Below are 22770 nucleotides of genomic sequence, written 5' to 3' on the forward strand. Positions count from 1 at the left end.
TGCAGAACCTCTTGTGGTTATGAACATTAACCATGCTTTGAACTGATGCTGGAGGAGGGATCGTGCCTTTAGTAGTTAGAGTTTGGTCTGCCTTAGGACTGATCCAGACGGCAAACAGCAGGTAACCATGTTGCCACACGACGCAGTTACAACCAGCCGCTGTAATCTGACACACAGTGATCGGAAATCACGAGAGGATCCTGATCAACTGGGCCAGTGGGCCAAGGAATAACAGTCAGAGTTTAACTCAGATCAATGTGAGGCAGCACAGTAGCGTCACGGATAGAATAACGTTTCACAGTACCAGCGACCCGGGTTCAATTCCTGCCACTGCCAATAAGGAGTTCGTACATTCTGGCCATAACTGCTCTAGCTCATTACAAACTTTTAAGAGATGTTTAGATAAGCACACGAATGTGTAGAAAGCATAAGGATAAAGGATATGGATGAGATTATTTGGCCATTTGATTACTACCGTAATTGGGTCGGTACAACAGTGTGGGGTGAAGGGCCTGTTCCTGTGCTGTACTGTTCAATGTTCTGTGCCCTTTGATGAGGAGGGTCATGATGAGGGGATGTAGCATTACAGTAAAGGGGTGTAAGGTTACAGTGAGGGGGTATAAGGTCACATTGAGGGATGTAGGTTCACGGTGAGGGGCGTAGGTTCACGGTGAGGAGTGTAGGTTCATGGTGAGGGGTGTAGGTTCACAGTGAGGGGCGTAGGTTCACGGTGAGGAGTGTAGGTTCACAGTGAGGGGTGTAGGTTCACATTGAGGGATGTAGGTTCACGGTGAGGAGTGTAGGTTCACAGTGAGGAGTGTAGGTTCACAGTGAGGGGTGTAGGTTCACGGTGAGGGGTGTAGGTTCACGGTGAGGGGTGTAGGTCACGGTGAGGGGTGTAGGTTCACGGTGCAGGGTGTAGGTCACGGTGAGGGGTGTAGGTTCACGGTGCAGGGTGTAGGTTCACGGTGAGGGGTGTAGGTCACGGTGAGGGGTGTAGGTTCACGGTGAGGGGTGTAGGTCACGGTGAGGGGTGTAGGTTCACGGTGCAGGGTGTAGGTCACGGTGAGGGGTGTAAGTTCACGGTGCAGGGTGTAGGTCACGGTGAGGGGTGTAGGTTCACGGTGAGGGGTGTAGGTCACGGTGAGGGGTGTAGGTTCACGGTGAGGGGTGTAGGTTCACGGTGAGGGGTGTAGGTCACGGTGAGGGGTGTAGGTTCACGTTGCAGGGTGTAGGTCACGGTGAGGGGTGTAGGTCACGGTGCAGGGTGTAGGTCACGGTGCAGGGTGTAGGTTCACGGTGCAGGGTGTAGGTCACGGTGAGGGGTGTAGGTCACAGTGAGGGGTGTAGGTTCACGGTGAGGGGTGTAGGTCACGGTGAGGGGTGTAGGTCACAGTGAGGGGTGTAGGTTCACAGTGAGGGGTGTAGGTTCACATTGAGGGATGTAGGTTCACGGTGAGGAGTGTAGGTTCACAGTGAGGGATGTAGGTTCACGGTGAGGGGTGTAGGTCACAGTGAGGGGTGTAGGTCACGGTGAGGGGTGTAGGTTCACAGTGAGGGGTGTAGGTTCACATTGAGGGATGTAGGTTCACGGTGAGGAGTGTAGGTTCACAGTGAGGGATGTAGGTTCACGGTGAGGGGTGTAGGTTCACGGTGAGGGGTGTAGGTTCATGGTGAGGGATGTAGGTCACAGTGAGGGGTGTAGGTTCACGGTGAGGGGTGTAGGTTCACAGTGAGGGGTGTAGGTTCACATTGAGGGATGTAGGTTCACGGTGAGGAGTGTAGGTTCACAGTGAGGGATGTAGGTTCACGGTGAGGGGTGTAGGTCACAGTGAGGGGTGTAGGTTCACGGTGAGGGGTGTAGGTTCACGGTGAGGGGTGTAGGTTCACATTGAGGGATGTAGGTTCACGGTGAGGGGTGTAGGTCACAGTGAGGGGTGTAGGTTCACGGTGAGGGGTGTAGGTTCACAGTGAGGGGTGTAGGTTCACATTGAGGGATGTAGGTTCACGGTGAGGAGTGTAGGTTCACAGTGAGGGATGTAGGTTCACGGTGAGGGGTGTAGGTTCACGGTGAGGGGTGTAGGTTCATGGTGAGGGATGTAGGGGTCACGATCAGGGGTGTAGGGTCACAGTGAGGGGTGTAAGGTCACAGTGAGGGGTGTAGGGGTCAGGGTGAGGGGTGTAGGTTCACGGTGAGGGGTGTAGGTTCACAGTGTTGGGTGTAGGTTCACGGTGAGGTGTGTAGGGGTCATGATCAAGGGTGTAGGGTCACAGTGAGGGTTGTAGGGGTCACAGTAAGAGGTGTAGGGGTCACGATGAGGGATGTAGGGTCACAGTGAGGGGTGTAAGGTCACAGTGAGAGGTGTAGGGTTCACGATGAGGGGTGTAGGGTCACAGTGAGGGCTGTAGGGGTCACAGTGAGAGGTGTAGGGGTCACGATGAGGGGTGTAGGGTCACAGTGAGGGGTGTAAGGTCACAGTGAGGGGTGTAGGGGTCACAATGAGGGGTGTAGGGTCACAGTGAGGTGTGTAGGGGTCACGATGAGGGGTGTCGTGTCCATGGGAGGGGTTGTTTTGTCACAGTGAGGAGGTAAGGTACTGAGGGTTACATTCAGAAGCTGACACTGCCGTGTCTGTTGAGCATTGGAGCAGGCCTCCCCTCTGCAGTCCCAGCAGCGAGCAGCGCACACAGCTCTCTCAATCGGCCATTGTCTGCGGGGCAGACCGGAACACCACAGCCTGTAGACTGGGATCTCTCAAACCCACGGGAAGTGCAGGCTCAGTGCCTGACCTTTCCAGGCTGCCTCACTGCAGAATGGTTCCCCTCATCAGTACAGAGGTAAGATTTTCCTGGCTCTGACTCTTTGTGTTTATATAATTCACTCTCAGCTCTCAGCTCATTCCAATAATGTCCACGGTTCAATGCCGTTCCACCCACCAGCTTCTCTCGTTATCTCAATCTGTCCTAACTTTATCCACTCTGTAGCTTCTGAGGGAAGGGGCACAGGGAATTCTCAGAGTTACCGAGCCAAAGTGGGAGCACATGGGACTTACAGGCGCTGGAGACATAAGAGACTGCAGATAATGGATCAGAAGAGACTGCAGAGGGCTGTAGATGCGGCCAGTTCCATTGCAGGCCCAACCTCCTCACCATCGAGGATATCTTATTTATTTATTTAGTGACACAGCTCGCAATAGGCCCTTCCAGTCCTTCGAGCCACACCGCCCAGCAGCCCCTGACAACCTTGATTTAACCCTGACCTAATCACGGGACAATTTACAATGACCAATTAACCTAGCCGTTCGTCTTTGGACTGTGGAAGGAAACTGGAGGAACTGGAGCTTCAAGAAGGTGACGTCCATCATTAAGGACCCTCACCACCCAGGACATGCCCTCTTCAAAGTTCAAAGTAAATGTATTATCAAAGTACATATGTGTCACCAAATACAACCCTGAGATTCATTTCCTTGTGGGCATTCACAAATAGAACAGAGAAATACATTAGAATCAATGAAAAACTGTAGAGAGACTGACAATCAGCCAATGTGCAAAAGAAGACAAACGATGCAAATATTAATAAAGAAATAACAGTGAGAACATGAGTAGTACAACAAATCTCACGACATATGCTGGTGATTCTGATTCTGATTCAGATCCATCTCTTCTCATTACTACCGTCAGGAAGGAGGTACGGAAGCCTGAAGATACACACTCAATGCTTCAGGAACAGCTTCTTCCCCTCTGCCTTCAGATCTCTGGATGGACATGAACACTACCTCACTATTCCTTATACGCTATTAGTTTGACTTTGTAATATTTAATGCCTTTGCACTCTTCTGCTGCCTCTAAAGAATACATTTCACATCACATAAAACAGTGCTAATAAATTTGATTCTCATTGTGGAGCAAAAATAAATTTATGGAGGAACTCAGCAGATCTGGCCACCGAATTATAGGAAAGATGTCAACAAAATAGAGAGAGTACAGAGGAGATTTACTAGAAGGATACCTGGGTTTCAGCACCTAAGTTACAGGGAAAGTTTGAACAAGTTAGGTCTTTATTCTTTGGAGCGTAGAAGGTTGAGGGGGGACTTGATAGAGGTATTTAAAATTATGAGGGGGATAGATAGAGTTGACGTGGATAGGCTTTTTCAATTAAGAGTAGGGGAGATTCAAACAAGAGGACATGAGTTGAGAGTTAGGGGGCAAAAGTTTAAGGGTAAGACGAGGGGGAGTTTCTTTACTCAGAGTGGTAGCTGTGTGGAACGAGCTTCCAGTAGAAATGGTAGAGGCAGGTTTGATATTGTCATTTAAAGTAAAATTGGATAGGTATATGGACAGGAAAGGAATGGAGGGTTATGGGCTGAGTGCGGGTCAGTGGGACTAGGTGAGAGTAAGCGTTCAGCACAGACTAGAAGGGCCGAGATGGCCCGTTTCCTTGTAATGGTTATATGGTTATCATGTAAGCATCTAGAACACAAAGCAGTACAGCCATTCGGCCCACGATGTTGCGCCAAGCTTTACTCTAAAATTAATCTAACAAGGGCTTCAGTGTAACAGAGAGAACAGGCAATGTTTTGGGTCAAGGACACTTCATCAGGACTAGAAGGAGAGGAAGGGTCTTGACCCAAAACATCCAATGTCCATTTCTCTCCTCACCTGCTGAGTCCCTCCAGAAGTTTGCTCTTAGTTCAAGCTTCCAGGAGTCGAGGGAACAACGATTCTTACCACTGTGGCGGGGAGGAACTGCCACCAATCAGTTAGACCCCTGCTCTGTGGGCCAAAATCAACAAGGTACCACCAGGATAAAGGACCTCCCAAACCCAACCCCCAGCCCAAGAGAGTGATATTGAAGGTGGAAGCCTGTGACTAGCGATCGGCGCTGGAACCCCTGCAGTGTGTTACTGATCTGGATATGAATGCATCGATATTCTGATTACCCAACTCGAGTATAATGGGGTTGTCTATTGGTAAGTTCTCTGATGGCTGTAGAGGCCGATCTGGGATTCACATATTCTGCAGCTGTGTGCGCGAGGGTAAGTGTGGCTGTGGTTAGTGGTTAGGTCTTTTAGTTGTTCCTTCTCTCCTTTCACAGCTGCCACTTGTTCAACAATAGTGTGCAATGTCTTCCTGGTTTTTAGAAGTCATGTTGAATTTCTTCAGGCTGATTTTGATGTTATCTTTCAAGTGTTTCCTTTGCCCAACAGGGGTTCGTTGACTTTCCTTCAACTGGGAGTGAAGGATCAGTCTGTGGAGATGTGAGTTTGGCATCGGATGATATGACCTGTCCATCGGAGTTGGAATTGCTTTAGCATGGTGGAGATGCTGTTCACATTGGCCTCCTCCAGTATACTGGTGTTAATACATCTGTCCTTCCAGCTGAACCAAAGTACAATATACTGCACCACAGTGTCCCAGTGTAACTGTAGGCTTGTAAAACACTGAACTACAGCTTCCCAGTGTAACTGTAGGCTTGTAAAGCACTGGAATAGACTGTCCCAACGTAACTGTAGGCTTGTAAAACACTGCAATAGACTGTTCCAATGTAACTGTAGGTTTGTAAAACACTGCAATAGACTGTCCCAACGTAACTGTAGGCTTGTAATATACTGAACTACAGCTTCCCAGTGTAACTGTAGGGTTGTAATACACTGCAATACAGTGTCCCAACATAACTGTAGGTTTGTAAAGCACTGCAATAGACTGTCCCAACGTAACTGTAGGCTTGTAATATTCTGAACTACAGCTTCCCAGTGTAACTGTAGGGTTGTAATACACTGCAATACAGTGTCCCAACATAACTGTAGGTTTGTAAAGCACTGCAATAGACTGTCCCAACGTAACTGTAGGCTTGTAATATACTGAACTACAGCTTCCCAGTGTAACTGTAGGGTTGTAATACACTGCAATACAGTGTCCCAACATAACTGTAGGTTTGTAAAGCACTGCAATAGACTGTCCCAACGTAACTGTAGGCTTGTAATATTCTGAACTACAGCTTCCCAGTGGAACTGTAGGCTTCCAGTACAATATGCTGAAGATTTTCCACACACCGTCAGCTTGCGACCTAACACATGGCGACTCACAATATAACAAGCTGTGGGTGTGATATAAAACGAAGCTCACAGTGTGAGGGACACATTCATCAATTACGTTCGCTTGTAAAAATAGCCGTCATTATTCAGCTCACTTGTGAATGCTGGGAACCTCACCCCAGGTACAGAAGCACGGAACAGATTTTAAAAAAAGCAAGCTGGTTATCTCTTCAGGCTCTCTCTTGGTCTCGGAAAAACGGAGCATGACTCTTCCACTTGCTCCGGAAGTTCAGTTGCAGCTTTATAAAACTCTAGGTAGGCTGCGTCACCCCAGTATAGGAAGGATGTCCAGGTTTTGGAGAGGGCAGAAGAGAGTTACCAGGATTGCCTGGGATAGAGGGTGTGTGCTATAATGAAAAATTGAACAAACTTGCGTTGATTTCCCTGGAGCAGCAAAGGCTGAGGAGAGATCTGATGGAGGATTACGAGATTGTAAGAACCATAGACAGGCAGTATCTTTGTCCCAGGGTGGAAATGTTTAATACCAGAGGGCATGCTTTTAAGGTGAGAGGGGGTTAATTTCAAAGGTGAGTGCTGGGTGCCTGGAATGCCCTGCCAGGGGTGGTGATGGAGGCAGATACTTTAGGGATGTTTAAGGAAGGTTTAGATAGGCACGTGAATATGAGGGAAGTGGAAGGAAATGGACATTGTGTGGGCAGAAGCAATTAGTTTAGTTGGCCATTTGATTTCTACAATATTTGGTTCAGCACAGCGTAGTGGACAGAGTGCCTGTTCCTGTCCTGTCCTGTACTCTTCTATGTTGTGTGGGCACTAGCCTCCCCACCAGCGATGCATCTTCAAGAAGTGATGCGGCTAGAAGGTGGCACCCATCAGTAAATACCCTCGCCTCTCAGCACATGCCCTCTTCTCATTGCTACCATCGAGGAAGAGGCACAGGGGCTTGAAGACACACACGCAACATTGTAGAAACAGCTTCTTCCCCTCTAATATCTGAACGGACAATGAACCTCACTATTTTGCTCTCTTTTCACTGTAAACTGCCTGTTCCGACAGCTCCCTCCTGAAAAGCTCTATCGGGCTGTTAAACAAAACTTCACACCTTCTTAAAAGTTTCTTTCCCCAGACAGTTATTCAAATCAATCGTTCTGGTTAGCCCGCCTGCACCCAGCTCTCTCTATTACCCCCATCACTACACTGTAAATGCTTACAGCCACTTTTTATAATGCCCTTTGCATTGCTGGGGGCAGCCTGCAAGTGTCACCATGTGCCAACATAGCATGCCCACAATTCACTAATCCTGATCGGCCATAACCTTCTCTGGGCCGCGTGGTGTAGCGAGGGTGAAAGTTCCTTCCTGAGCAATCCTTTTGTTGTTATTCCTTTGATTAGAAATTTCCCTGTTGTCATTCTGCTGTAAACCGGGCACCTTTAGCCAAGTCTCCTCTCCACACCCCAGGTTCGCCCATTTATGCCTTATGAGGACAGGCTGAGTGAGCAAAGCAGAGAAGGAGGACGAGAGGTGACTTGATAGAGTGTACAAGATGATACGAGGCATAGATAGAAAGGACATCCAGAGACTTCTTCCCAGGGCAAAAATGGCTAATAGCAGGGGGACATAACTTGAAGGTGATTGGAGGGAAGTATAGAGGGGATGTCAGAGGTAAGTTTTTTACACAGACAGTGGCGGGTTCATGGAACGCATTGCCAAAGCTGTTGGTAAAGGTAGATATATTAGGGGCATTTAAGAAACGTTTCTCTTCTCCTTACCTGCCTAACGCCTTCCTCTGGTGCCCCTCCTCCTTCCCTTTCTCCCAGGGCCCACTCTTGCTTCCTGTCAAGATCCCTTCTTCAGCCCTTTACCTTTTCTACCCATCACCTCCCAGCTTCTCACTTCATTCCCTTACCTCACTCACCCGCCTTTTCCCTCACCTGATCTCACGCATCACCTGCCAGCTCGTCCTCCTTCCCCTCCCCCACCTTCTTATTCTGCTTTTCCCCCCTTCCTTTCCAGTCCTGATGAAGGGCTTTGGCCCAAAATATTGACCATTTATTCCCCTCCATAGATGCTGCCTGACCAGCTGATTTCCTCCAGTATTTTGTGTATGTTGCTCTTATATAGGGACATGAATTATGGAGGACTATGCAAGAGGGAATGGTTAGAATCATCTTATAGCAGGTTGAAAGGTCAGCATAACATCATTTGTAGAAGGGTCCGTACAATGCTGTAATATTCTGTTCAATGTTCATATTTGCTCCATAATTGGCTACTCCCTCAAACCCTGCCAATTCCCTTTTCCCCTCTCTACATGGACAGTGAAGGATTTACCTTGGATTGGCTCGAGTTAGATACTTGAATAGGCATCTCCTCTGCGTTACATGCAACTACTGCGCCCTCTGCTGAACTTCTGGCACCATTGCAGCTCGATGGCAAGAGGATCCGGGCAGCAGTGGCGCGGCTGGTCCTCAGTATCAAGATTTCAAGACGTCTCACTCTGCAAACTCAGCTCACAATTCTTAGCACCATTCCGTCTTAGGAGTATTTGATGGCTCTGGGCCTGTATCCATCGGAGTTTAAAAGAATGACGGGGGGGGGGGGGATCCCATTGAAAACGATCAAATATTGAAAGGTATAGATAGAGTGGATGTGTAGAGGAAGTTTCATCTAAAGCAGATGATCAGGAGGTTCTTGATTAGCAAGGGTGTCAAAGGTTACGGGGAAAAGACAGGAGAATGGGGTTGCGAGGGATCATAAATCAGCCATGATGGAATGGCGGAGAAGACTTGATGGGCTAAATGGCTTAATGCTGCTCCTATGTCTTATGGTCTTGTAGTCTCATTGAAAGACCTAGATAGAGTGGACACACAGAGGATGTTTCCAGTAGTGGGAGAGTTTAGAACCAGAGGGAAGAGCCTCAGAGTACAAGGACTTCCCTTTAAAAGAGGAGGTATTTCTTTAGCCAGAGGGTGGTGAATCTGTGAAATTCATTGGCACGGGTGGCTGTTGAGCCCAAGTCATCAGGCATATTCAAACTGATGGGTTCTTGATTAGTAAGGGCATCATATTATGGGAAGAAGGCAGGAAAATGGGGAGAAGGTAGGAGAATTATTCAGTAGAGCCTTAAATTCAGAAGAGCTTAAGAGATCAAAACTGCAGGTGCACAAGTTCTTGCACAGTTGGAGGACTGGAAGGGGTTAGACCAGAGGGGGAGAAGGAAATTTAAACACCAAGATGGGAAGCTTAAAATGAAAGCTTTTTATATAGGACTATGCATATTAGGACAATCTTATCCTACAACCATCAGGCTCCTGAGCCAGTGTGGATAACTTCACTCACCACAACTCTGAACTGATTCCATAACAGTCAGACTCAGTTTCAAGATCTCTGCAACTCATGTCCTCAGTAATTATTTTTATTATTTGTGTGGCTTCTCTTCTTTTGTACATTGTTTTGTTAGTCTGTTTATGTATAGTTTTTCACAAATTCTACTGTATATCTTTATTTCCTTTTAAATGCCTGCAAGAAAATGGTGACATTTATTTTGAAAATAAATTTACTTTGACTTTGAAATTTGGATGACTCCTAATTTGCAAAGAATTGAAGACCCTGTCAAGGAGTGCTGAGTAGGGTCATGAAGCACTACAACACAAAACAGGTCCTTCAGTCCATCTAGTCTGATATTTTTGCCTAGTCTTATCGACCTGCCCTCCATACCCCTCCAATCCTTGTACCTATCCAAACTTCTCTTAAATGGGGAAATCAAACCCAAATCCACCATATCTACCGGTACTCGTTTCAAACTCTTACCACCCTCTGAGAAGTTCTTCCTCATGTTCCCGTTAAACATTTCACCTTTCACCCTTAACCCCTGAGTTCTCATCTCACCCAACCCCGTTTGAATTTACCCTGTCAATACCTTTCATCGGGTGGCAGAGTGGAGATACATCTCTACCAAAGGAGGTGTAAGGTGCTCCTTCCATCCGCTAGCCTGCAGGTCACCTTTGGCCAAGATGTGGCACCTGCTTAGCCCCCTAATTAGGGTCATGTGAAGCCATGGGAGCAGGTGGTGGATGGTCGTTTGAGCAGCTGGTGAATATCACATGTCCTGATTAAGTGGCCACTGACGCCAGATAGACAATGTCTGAAGAGGATTGGTAATGGCTGATAATTGATAATTGATAATAACAATCATGGTCATCGCCCACATCATACAACAGGGCGCATAATGATGATGGTGGTGTATTACCCTCACAGTTCTGTAAATGTCAATCATATACCCCCAAACAGCAAGGCCGGAAGTTTAAAACAAAACCATTCTGTATGGGGCAGTGCAGGTTAGGATTTCCTCTGTCAAGAATGCTGAAACATTATATAATTTTCTTTCACAGTCATGGTAGCCCTGTAAGGTGTCTTCCCTTGGATCAGAGCAGTTTAGAAAAGGAATGTTTTTTTTAAAAAAACATTTGACTTAATATGAATACAACTAAGCTGCCTTATCACTGTCACAGATACCATTAAGAAGTGAGGCAACATCATCCAATCACAGAGTCATGCAACACGAAACAGGCCCTTCGGCTAACCAAGATTCCTATCTCATCTAGTCCCATTTGCCCACATTTGGCCCATATCCCGCTGGGGTTCCCACCCTTTTTTATGCCATGGACCAATACCATTAACTGAGTGGTCTGTGGGTGCCAGTATGAGAACACCCCCCCCCAGCTCTAAATCTTTCCTTTCTGTGTACCTACCCAAATCTCCTTTAAATCTTCCTCCTCTCTCCTTAAGCCTATGCCCTCTAGTTCTTGACCAACACACACAAAATTCTGGAGGAACTCAGCAGGTCAGCCAGCATCTATGGAGGGGAATAAACAGTCAATAGTCATGAGGACTGGAAAGGAAGGGGGCAGAAGCCAGAAGAAGAAGGTGGGAGGGAAAAGGAAGGAGTACAAGCTGACAGGTGATTGGAAGAAGGTATGGGGAGGGGTATGTTTTTTATACAGAGAGTGGTGGGTGTGTGGAACACTCTGCCAGGAGCAATGGTAGAAGCATTAGGGAATCTAAAAGACTCTTAGATAAGGAAATGGATAAAAGGAAAATGGAGGGCTAGGAGAGGGAAGGATAGGAAGAGTAAGTTAAAATGTGAGCCGAATGGTCTGTACTGTTTTATGTTCTCAAAGTGCTGCACTAGTCACAGTGAGGTTTCTAGATAGTACTGAGGAATGATGAGTGAAATATCAACTTCCCTCCATGATTCCTCCAATATCCTCTCTGTTCACGACCTGCTGAGCTTGTCCTCGGCCTCTCTATGCCTGGCAAATTGCACTGGTCACTCAATGCAGTGATCCAATTTAGCAAACTCAGAAAGAGACATGGTGCACGTGATGACATCATCATCTGCGTAGCTTCCACAGGCCAAGCACCTACCGCACGGAGGGGAAATAGACAGTTTTTGGCAGTTTCTCCTTGGAGCAACGGAGGATGAGAGGTGACCTGATAGAGGTGTATAAGATGATGAGGGGCATTGATCATGTGGATAGTCAGAGACTTTTCCCCAGGACTGAAATGGCTAACAAGAGGGGGATAGTTTTAAGGTGCTTGGAATTAGGTACCGAGGGGATGTCGGGGGTAAGTTTTTCACACAGAGAGTGGTGGGTGCGTGAAAGCACTGCCAGTGATGGTGGTGGAAGAGGATACAAAGGGTCTTTTAAGAGCCTCTTAGATAAGTACATGGAGCTTAGAGAAATAGACGGCTATGTGGTAGGGAAATTCTAGACAGTCTCTACAATAGGTTACATGATTGGCACAACATTGTGGGCCAAAGGGCCTGTAATGAGCTGTAAGTTTCTGTGTCCTATCACTATCTTCGGCCATTTTCTCTATTGGGCCCTAAGGTCCTCATTGCTTCTTCTTTTACATAAACACTACCTCATTATCCCTTTTTCCTTTATAGTTCACACTAGTATTCGCACAGTACTGCTGTTACAAAACAACAAACTTCACATCATGCACGGGTTCCCAGCCTGGGGTCCAAGGACCCCTTGCTTGATGGTATTGATCCATAGAATGAATCCCAATGGATCTGACTCTGATTGTGATATCCCTGCGAACCTTGCAATGTCGCAGGACATGGAGGCGCAGGGCACCGGGGGGGGGGCGGGGGGGGAGCTTGCAGCCGGCCGCATCGGGTGGACAAGGATCCTGAAACAACAGCTTAGGTCAGGCGAGGACATATTCCCGAAAGCGGCGGAAGACAAACGAGCCCGTAGAAACGGATGCTGCATCTCCAGCGGAGCTGAAGCCACTAATGGATGGGACCGCCACTCTCGCACTGGTCTCGCCCGTCGCAGACAGTGCCTGCGCCAACAACAGAGAGAGCTGGGACGCGACATCCGCGGTCAACCTCGGCCACTGTGAAACCCGACGGCTGACGCCGGCTCGTCGTTGGGTCGTAGAGGCACAGAGTCATGGGACACTACGGCACGGAAACAGTCTGTCTTGGTTGTGGATGGAAATGTCACATTTAGCTGTATGTTTCGACACACATGTGATACGTAACTCTGAATCTGAAACTGAATACAACCTGCTGCTCCAGATGTCCTCCAACTCCACTCTTCAGTTATCATCAACATAATTGAAGGTGAGAGTGGAGGGGAGGGGTGGGTGGAATGATCTATGGGAGGTTTGCAGCAGAAAGCTTTTTTATACACTGAACAGTAGGGGCCTGGGACAGGCTGCCAGGGGTGGTGGAGGCCGACATGTTTAAGAGAGCGGTGACCGTGTAAATATGCAGAGATTGATGGGATATGGACCATGTATAGGCAGGAAGGATTTAGCTTAATTTGGCATCGTGCTCAGTACAACAGTGTGGGGTGAAGGGCTTGTTCTCGTGCTGTACTGTTCTATATTTGCGTTGCCCTCTAGCTCACCTGCATCTATGAATCATTTTCTCCAGGCATTCTAACACCCAGAATTACATTTCTTCACACTTCTCTTTCTTAAACCTTTTTTTTTTCAAAGTTTGTTCATCTCATTCAGCACCACAGCTGGTGAATGTGGATCTCTTGGGGCGGATTGTATCATTAGGCCATTGAGTCATTAGCTGCGTACGATGAGTTATACTAAAGGCAGAAACACATCATTGAACATATCGAGCTATGCTGGAGGAACTCAGCAGGTCAGGCAGCATCTATGGAGGGGAGTAAACAGCCCACGTTTCGGGACGAGAACCTTCATCAGGACTGGAAAGGAAGGGGGCAGAAACCAGACTAAGAAGGTAGGGGCAGGGGAAAGAATTCAAGCTGGCAGGTGATAAGTGAGAGCAGGTGAGGTGGAAAGTGGGTGGGTGGAGAAGGGATGATGAAGTGAGAAGCTGGGAGGTGATGGGTGGGAGAAGTACAGGAATCTGATAGGAGAGGACAGTGGAACATTGGAGAAAGGGGGAACTAAAGAGAGGTGATGGTAGGTGAGAAGAAGAATAGGGGTGGGAGGGTAACCAGAATAGGGATTGGAAAAAGAGAGAAGGGGAAAGGTGCAGAAATTACCAGAAGTTGGAGAAATTGATGTTCACGACCAGGTTGGAGGCTACACAGGTGGAATATGAGGTGCAGCTCCTCCAACCTGAGTTTAGCCTCATTGTGGCAGTAGTAGGTGGACACCAAAAGATGTTTCATTATGAACATATCAAGGTGGACACCAACAGAATTATGGCTGACTTTGATATTTTTTCCCATAATATTTTCCTGCCCTCTCCCCATTACCCTTAACAAACAAGAACCTCTCAATCCCTACCTTTATGACACCTTCAATGGCAACACATTCCACAGATTCTCTGGCAAAGAAATTCTTCCTCACCTCAGATTTGAAGGTATGTCCTTTATTGTGAGACTGAGCTATCTGTACCTGGACCCTCCCACTGCTGGAAAACATCCTCTCCAAGACCACTTTATCCAGGCCTGATATCAGTAAATCTTTGAGAGATTTCACCACCCGACACCCCCTCCCATTCTTCTAAACTCAATCAAGAACAGGCCCTGAGACATTATACATTAAGCCTCTGAACCCACTCCAAGGCCAGTACATCCTTCCTCAGATTCAGACCCAGTGGAATTCACAAACCACGACCAAAAACCTGAAGTATGGAATGAAAGTAAGATATAACGGAATTGTGGAAAAGGCACTGAATAAATACAAAATGTTAAAAAAAAAAGGGAAAGAAATTTGGTCAATTTTGTCAGGGGTTTGCATTATGTTAAATTGCAACACACACACACCTTTGAGATGTGTGTGTTGTCTAAGTATGTACCAGTGAAGTGGCATTATGGAATAACCTCGGGGGGAAGAGATGAGGTGAGGTGTGCAGGAGTGAAATACATCAGCTGTTTGAGTGAGTGGTGTTGCAACAACATCCTTACACTCAACATCAGCAAGACCAAGGAACTGATTGTAGACCAGAAAGAGGAAGTTGGGAGAAGACACAGCTGTCCTCATGGTGAGGTCAGCAGCTTCAAGTTCCCAGGTGTCAACATCTCAGAGAATCTATCCTGGGCCCAGCGTATCGATGCAATTATGAAGAAGTCACACCAGTGGCTATACTTCATTTGGAATTTGAGGAGATATGGTTTGTCACATGAAGAACGTTTGATGGCTCAGGGACTGTATTCACTAGAATTCAGAAGAATGAAGGATAACCTCATTGAAACCTATCGAATGGCGAAAGGGATGTGGAGAAGAAGCTTCCTGTGGCGGGAGAGTCTAAGACGAGAGAACATAGCCTCAGAATAGAGGGGCATCCTTTTAGAACAGAGCTGAAGAGAATTTCTTTAGCCAGAGAGTGGTGAGTCTGTGGAATTCTTTGCCACAGGCACCTGTGGAAGTCAAGTCTTTGTGTATATTTAAAGCAGAGGTTGATAGATTCTTGATTAATCAGAGCATGAAGGGATATTGGGAGAAGGCAGGAGATTGGGGGCTGAGAGGAAAATTGGATCAGCCATGATGAAATGATGGAACAGACTTGATGGGCCAAATGGCCTAATTCTGCTCCCATGTCTTGTGGTCTTATGAAGATAAGGAATGCCACCAAAGGCTTACACATTTCTACAGACATACCATGATGCACTGGATTCATCACCATCTGGGGCAGAGGCCCCAATGCAAAGGAGGTCATAGACTCCGTCACCTCCATCATGGGCACAACTCTCCCCAAATCAACAGCACCTTCAAAGGTGGAGACTCAAGAAGGCGGCATCACACTTCTTTAGTCCGAACGTCCTCGTTTCTTGTTGGTTGATGATATGTGTGATACAAGTAAGTTTTTCATTACAGGAAGGATGTGGAAAGTGCAAAGAAGATTTACCAGGATGCGGCCTCGATTAGCAAGTATGTCTTATAATAGGTTGAATAAACTGGGGCTTTTCTCCTTGGAGTGAAGGAGGATGAGAAGTGGCTTGATAAAGGTGCACAAAATGGTTAGAGGCACGGATCAAATAGACAGCCAGAGACCTGTTTCTCGGGGCAGAAATGGCATCATAAAGGGGCATAGTTTTAAGATGATTGGAGGAAAGTGTGGGGGATGTCAGGGGTATTTCTTTTTACAGAGAGTGGTGGGTGTATGGAACACGCTGCCAGGGGTGGTGGTAAAGGCAGATACATTAAATAGGCACATGGATGATAGAAAAATAAAGAGCTATGCAAAAGGGAAGGGTTAGATTAATCTTAGAGTAGGTTAAAAGATTGGCAAGATGTTGTGGGCAGAATGACCTGTACTGTGCTATACTGTTCTATGTTCGTTGTTAAAATTTGCTTGATAACTGATCAGTCTCTCAAGCCCTGCCCTACCCTCTGACTCCTCTCTGCACGTCTAATCAGGGATTTTCCTTAGGTGGGCTAGAGGCAGGTGTTCAAAACTTGTGTTGGTGTCCACCTTGCTACGTTCTACGTTTGTAACAACTGTACAGACATGGATGTCTGCACATGACAATACACTCAAAGCAGACTCTGACATTGCCCATTTAAGGAGAGGGGAAAGGCGTGTTGCCCTTTTAAGAGCTCACCTTCCTCTTGTGGCGATGGATGTCACCAATGGAGTTGACGAGGCTGGTGGACCCCAGTAGCATCCTGGTACTCCGGGGCCACTGGCTGCTCACCAGCGAATGCTCACCCATCAGGATCTTCCTGACGTTCTCCGAGCCCGTAACCCGGATCAGCGGGCGGCCCAGGAGGTGCGTCTTGAAGACATTGCCATACTTCTCGCGCCTCGATGCATGGAAGCTTGAGCCCTGTTGGAGAGAGAGAAGTGGGAGAAAAAAAAGAGTGAACATCACGATTTGTAAAGTACACCTGCAATGTCTGATCTTCAAGATCTAAATCCTTGAAGATCTAAAAATAGATTGCACCAAGTTAAGGCGAGAGGAGAGAAACTTCAAGGGAACTGGAAAAACAATCTTTTCACACAGAGGGTGGTAGGTCTATGGAAAGAGCTGCCAGAAGAAGTGTACATTTACAATGTCTCAGAGACATTTGGGCAGAGACATGGACAGAGATATGGGCCAAATACAAACATTTGGATTAGCTCAGGATGTGCAAGTATTAACAAGTTGGGCTAGTGGGCCTGTTTCTATGCTGTAGCACCCTCCTACTCCCCCTCATTACCAGACGCTGATGCAGCCAGTTAAAATGCTCTCCACGTCACATCTATAGAAATTTGCGAGTGTCTTTGGTGACGTACCAAACCTCCTCAAACTCCTAACAAGATAGAGCCACTGTCGTGCCTTTTTGTAAATGCATCAATATGTTGGGCCCAGGGTAGATCGTCAGAGATGTTGACACCCAGGAACAGAAAAAATGTTTTATTAACTTTACTCTTTATATAATTCTTTATTCTTTATAGTTAATGAACATTGATGTTTTGTTGTTGCATGATGCACTCTGACCAACACACCACAGTAAATTCCTCATCCATCTGGTAATTAAAGTTGACGCTTGAACGTTTACTGACCAAGACACAGAATACACGAACAGGGACAAAACATGACAAAAGGCTCTCCAGTGCCCCCCTACCCAAGAGCAATGATGAAGAAGGCAAAGCCAGCAGCTCTGCTTTATTGGAGTTTTGACTTGGGTTGGGGAGATGGGAGGTGGGAGTGAGCACAGACAAGACGGGAGGAATGGATTCCTGTGCCAGAATGTTTCTATGATCCATTTTTCTTGACCCTGTGAAGCCAAAAGGACTGCAGATGGGCCGCTCATTGTAACTGCCCCAGCTCTTTGTCGGAACAATCCCACTAGTCCCACACCTCCACCCAGAATCCAGGGGTTCTGCCTCAACTTGAACCCACCTTTGATTCAGCATACAGCCCCTTTCAGTATCATGCCCCAGATCAGAGTAACCAAGTGGATACTTTCCAGAAGATCCAAATAAATAAGGGCAGCATTAGGCCATTAAGCCCATCAAGTCCACTACATCATTCCATCATGGCTGATTTATTAACCCTCTCAACCCCATTCTCCTGTCTTCTCCCCATTATCAGGAACCTATCACGCTCTGTTTTAAATTCACCCAATGACTTGGCCTCCACAGCCACCTGTGGCAATGAATTCCACAGATTCACCACCCTCTGGCTAAAGAAATCCCTCCTCACCGCCATTCTAAAGTACACAACATGCAACAAAAAACAAACAATAGTCAACAATTATAAAGGAAAAAAATTATACAATATATAAAACTAAAGTTAAAGGTTAAAGAACAGATATGGAATAAAATTTGCATAGATACATAAACACCAGCATGTACTTACAATGTAAACAGCATTATAAAACGTGGCTTAAAGTGTAGTGTAGTCAGTGACAGGGGTAAAAGATAGAGGGGTGGAGTGGGAGTAACTATAAGATCAACTGCCCAAGGGAAGAGCTTGCAAACAAGAAATCTGCCGCAGCAACTCAACAGGTGAAGCGGCATCCGTGCGGTGGGGGGGGGGGGGGGGGGGAGAGGAACTGTCTGTGTCTCAGGACCCAGATGTAGTTTCAAACCGAAACACCAACAGTTCTTCTCAGTCCCACGGTTGCTGCTCGGCCTGCTGAGTTCCTCCAGCGGATTGTTTGATGCTCCAGACCGAAACGTCTGCAACTTACCTAGATTCATTATAGGCACTATCCTCCCCACCACCGATGACATCTTCAAACGGCGATGCCTCAAGAAGGCAGCATCCATTGTGAATGATCCCCCGCCACCCGGGATATCCTCTCTTCTCATTACCACTCTCAGGGAAGAGGAGGTACAGAAGACACACACTCAGTGTTCTAGGAACAGCTTCTTCCCCTCCGCTGTCAGATTTGTGAATGGTCCATAAACACTATCTCACTATTGGCAGTATTAGAGGCCATACAGCCCATCGAGCCTGCTCCACCATTGCATCATGCTGATATATTATCCCTCTCAACCCTGCCTTCTCCCTGTAACGTTTGATGCACTTGCTAATCAAGAATCCATCAACCTCCATAACCAGGTTGATTTGAAGGGCTCAAGTTATGGGGAAGGCTGAACCATTAAGAATCATGTTGTAGCGTCGTTTCGCTCTACTTATTTATTTATTTTTATATTTCTTGTTGTGACTTATTGTATTCTTATGTATTGCACTATACTGCTGTCACAAAACAAACTTCACAATAACACACACAAAATGCTGGAGGAACTGACCTTTCGTGCTGGGACCCTTCAGAACTGGAAAGGAAGGGGTAGATGTCAGAATAAAAAGGTGGGGGGAGGGATGGAGCACTAGCAAAGCCAGGTAGGTGGGAGAAATAAAGGGCTGAGAAGAAGGCATCTGATAGGAAGGGGAGTGGACCATGGGAGAAAGGGAAGGAAGAGGGGCGCCAGGGGGAGGCGACAGGCAGATGAGGAGAAGAGCTAAGAGGCCAGAGTGGAGAATAAATGAAGAAGGAAGGAAGAGAGAAATAAATTACTGGAAAGAGAAATAGACATACATGACATCAGGTTGGAGGCTATCCAAACGGCATATGAGGCATTGCTCCTCCACCCTGGGAGTGGCCTCATTGTGGCAAAAGAGGAGGTCGTGGACTGACATGTCAGAACAGGAATGGGGATTTCATGACAAACTGTACGTCAGTGATAGTAAGCCTGATTCTGATACTGACCCCAACCAGCAACGGCCTTCACAGACGGCATGGCCGCGCTTGACTTTAAACCTGAATCTATCCTCTCAGAGTCTCGCGTGCCAGGCATCCCAGCACACCCACCCCAGGCGAGCTGACCAGTGCCAATCGTCACCAGGGCATAATCGTCCGTGTGGGATCCTGCTGTGCCAAAATGAGTTGCTGTCTGCCTGTGTGAGCCTCTGCTCTGAGAAATCCACAGTTACTGAAGGGCTGGATACAGACGCAACCTGGCCTTCCTGTCCCAACATGGAATCTCAACCTAAAATGTCAAAAATTTCTTTCAAACACCCCCTCCCCCTTCCTTGTTCTGTCTATATCTCTCAGTCTATGTCTCCTTCTCCACAGAGTCACAGAAAAGTACAGCAGAGAAACAGGCCCTTCAGTCCATCTAGTCCATGCCAAACTATTTAAACTGCCTACTCACATCAATCTGCCCTCCATATCCCAACCATCCAAGTACCTATCCAAACTTCTCTTAAACGTTGAAATCGAGCTCACGTGGACCACTTGCGCTGGCACTCTCGCAACCCTCTGAGTGAAGATGTTTCACTCATGTTCCCCTTGAACATTTCACCTCTCACTCTTAACCCATGCCCTCTAGTTCTAGTCCCTCCCAATCTCAGTGGGAAAGGCCTGCTTGCATTTATCCAATCTGTACCCCTGCATTAAATTTCATCTCTCTATCTCTCATTCAAGATCTCTGTTACTCTCCATCCATCTGTCTATTTCTCTCTGTCTCTCTCTACCCATCCCTCTCCCTTCCCTCGTCCATTCTGTATGTAAGTACTTCTATCCATCTTTTTATTTGTGCCTCTCCTGTTCTCATTCCATCTCTTTCTCTCAGTCTCTACCCATTTTCTCTCTCTCCATTTCTCCACCTCTCTGCATCTCCCTCTTTATCTACACAAACAAGCTGCAGGAACTCAGCAGGTCAGGCAGCATCTATAAACAGACGATGTTTCACGGCAAAGGTCTCGGCCCGAAATTTTGCCTCTTCATTCTTTTCCATGGATGCCTGCGGTGACCCTCCAGCATTTAGTGTGCGTTACTCTCAATTTCCAGCATCTGCCGAATCTTATCTCTCTATATCTGATCTCCTTTCTCTTTCTTTCACCCTCTATGTACACATCCTTCCTCTCTCTCTTTCTCTCTGAAACTCTCTGCACATATCTCCTCCCTCTCTTTCTCTCTACACGGCCTTTCATATAAATATCTCCATATTTAAATATCACCCTATCCATCCTTTCCTTTATATTCCTCTTTTGTCCCATATCTGTCTCTTGCCCCGTATCTCTCCCTTGTCCCCTGTCTATGGTTTCTCTATCTAGTCTTAGAGGTAAGCTCTCTTTCTGATTCTCTCCCTCTCTCGCTCTCTATCACTTACTCTTTTCATCCTCTCACTCATTCACTCTAACCCTCTTTCCCTCTCTCACTTTCTAACTCACTCTTTATCTTTCTCACCCTCTCTTTCACCCCTCTCTCACCCTCCCCCTCTCACTCACTGTCTTTATCACACTTTCTCTCTCTTTCGCATCCTCCTGCTCACTCTTTCTCCCTCTATCTCTCTCTCTCTCTCTGCATATATGTATATTTCTACACCCCCTCCCGTCACATACACGTGCGGACAGTCTCTCAGCCCGAGCACTGTCTGCATTGGGCAAAGTGTCAGTAGGAGTGTTCCTCCCGCAGACACTCACCTCTGCCCGCCTCTCCAGCCCCCCAGCCTCTCTCTTGTAATGAGGGCCATCCGATAAATCTTATTAAACCAAATTTGAGAGATTATCTGGGTAATCGTGGCTTTTAACGCAATTACTGGCCTGATCTGTATAAATATAATTACAGGTCCCTTTGTGCCGGAATAGAGGGTTATTGATACATTTCCACTCGCACACAAAGAATGCTTTATTCATGGGGAGTTCAGGCCAGTTTACACTAAAAATTAGTATTTTAGGAACAAGAGCGGTGAACAGGGAACGGCAGGCGACCGAAGCTCCCTGTGTAAAACAAAATTCTACGCCGTTCTGGAAGAATGGGTGAGATTGTCAGCGCGAAAGGTCGCCCCAGGTTACATTCGCTCGGGAACCGCTAGCAGGGTGAGACAATGCGGTGCAGACAGATCCTCGGGTTCAAACCGGTGGGATTCAGGGTAAATCTTGGTGGGTTTACAACCAGATCCCATGATCTCCCCCTCCCCACCAGCCCCCGTCTCCTCCTGTGGGAGCAGAGGGCGAACTCCAGATGCCTCTACACACCAGGGCAGCTCCCGGCGCCCACCGACCTCCACCCCGCCAGGTGCCCGCGCTCGCCTGCTCTTCGATTGTAGGGGCCGTCATTACCAAGTGTGGTTTCGAGCAGGAGGGAAGTGGGGGGGGGGGGCGGACAGGTGGTGACCCTGGACTTATGACCCCACACCAGTTGCAGCAGCCAAAACCTCGCACGGCGTGTCCGGAGTTAACGTGCAGGTACGGGACATGGGGTCTCGGAAAGTGGGGTGTATACACACACACACACACACACACACACACACACACTTATACATGTACGAACACTCGTACACACAAGTTCACACACACAGACACAGAGACACGCAGACACAGGGACATGCATACATACCGACACACAAACATAGCCACACACATACAGATACTGTACACGCTCACGTGCATCTATCTTCACACACACACACAGTATACGCACTTACACACTTATGTAACAGGCATACACACAGACAGACACACTCATACAGAGCACTCTAGCCCAGAAACAGACCCTTCGGCCCATCTAGTCAATGTAGGTTATGAATATGTGCAGGTACACACATACAAGCGCGTACATTTCACACAGCGATATACAGACGCAAACAAACTCGCAGATTCACTTAAGCAAACAGACCAGCATGCGCGCAGACACATTCCACGGCACGGCTTGTTCTAAATGACACTGTTCAGTAAAGAACTGAACGCGCTCAGCATCCAGACTGTAAACATTGGTGATTCCGCGTGGCTACATCCGTGTGTATCAGTGTCAGTACATAGAGCTACTTGCACGTTCTGCTCAGGTATTCACACACACAGCCACGGACACACACACACACTTCTCTCACTCTCTCTCACACACACACATACATGCATACACTGATCCACACATACTCACGCTCGCACATATACACACACACCTACACATACTCACTCACAGGTACACACATAACGACACATACTCGCACACACACACACACACACACACACACACACACACACACACACACACACACACACACACACACACACACACACACACTCAGACACAAACACGTGCGCCCGGGAGCCTGGTCGGCGACTTGAACAGTATGGCGGCGAGAGGACCCTCATTACCCCGGCACGCGTCGCCGGAGACCCGGTCAAAGGGAGCGACTGAGCCCCGCGTCCTGAAGCGGGACTTTGCACGGGTCCACAGCGGCCGCGACTGAGAGCTGTTGCTTCAATCAAAGGCCGGTCCCGCTGTAAACCAACATTTCCCACCACACTAGCCCAACAGCCCCATTCCCCG

General features: G+C 47.4%; 1 protein-coding gene across 7 annotated transcripts in view; it reads right to left on the bottom strand.

The window, feature by feature from the left end:
* The window catches only part of cyp26b1 (cytochrome P450, family 26, subfamily b, polypeptide 1), a 54832-nt gene that overhangs the window by 10281 nt on the left and 21781 nt on the right, over positions 1 to 22770 (bottom strand). For all 7 annotated transcript variants that reach the window (XM_073042072.1, XM_073042073.1, XM_073042077.1 and 4 more), the window contains one exon: positions 16104 to 16328. In XM_073042072.1, coding sequence (XP_072898173.1) covers positions 16104 to 16328 — 225 coding nt within the window. The remainder of the gene's footprint in view (positions 1 to 16103; positions 16329 to 22770) is intronic.

The sequence above is a fragment of the Hemitrygon akajei genome, chromosome 4 (genome assembly GCF_048418815.1).
Source record: "Hemitrygon akajei chromosome 4, sHemAka1.3, whole genome shotgun sequence".
Taxonomy (NCBI): domain Eukaryota; kingdom Metazoa; phylum Chordata; class Chondrichthyes; order Myliobatiformes; family Dasyatidae; genus Hemitrygon; species Hemitrygon akajei.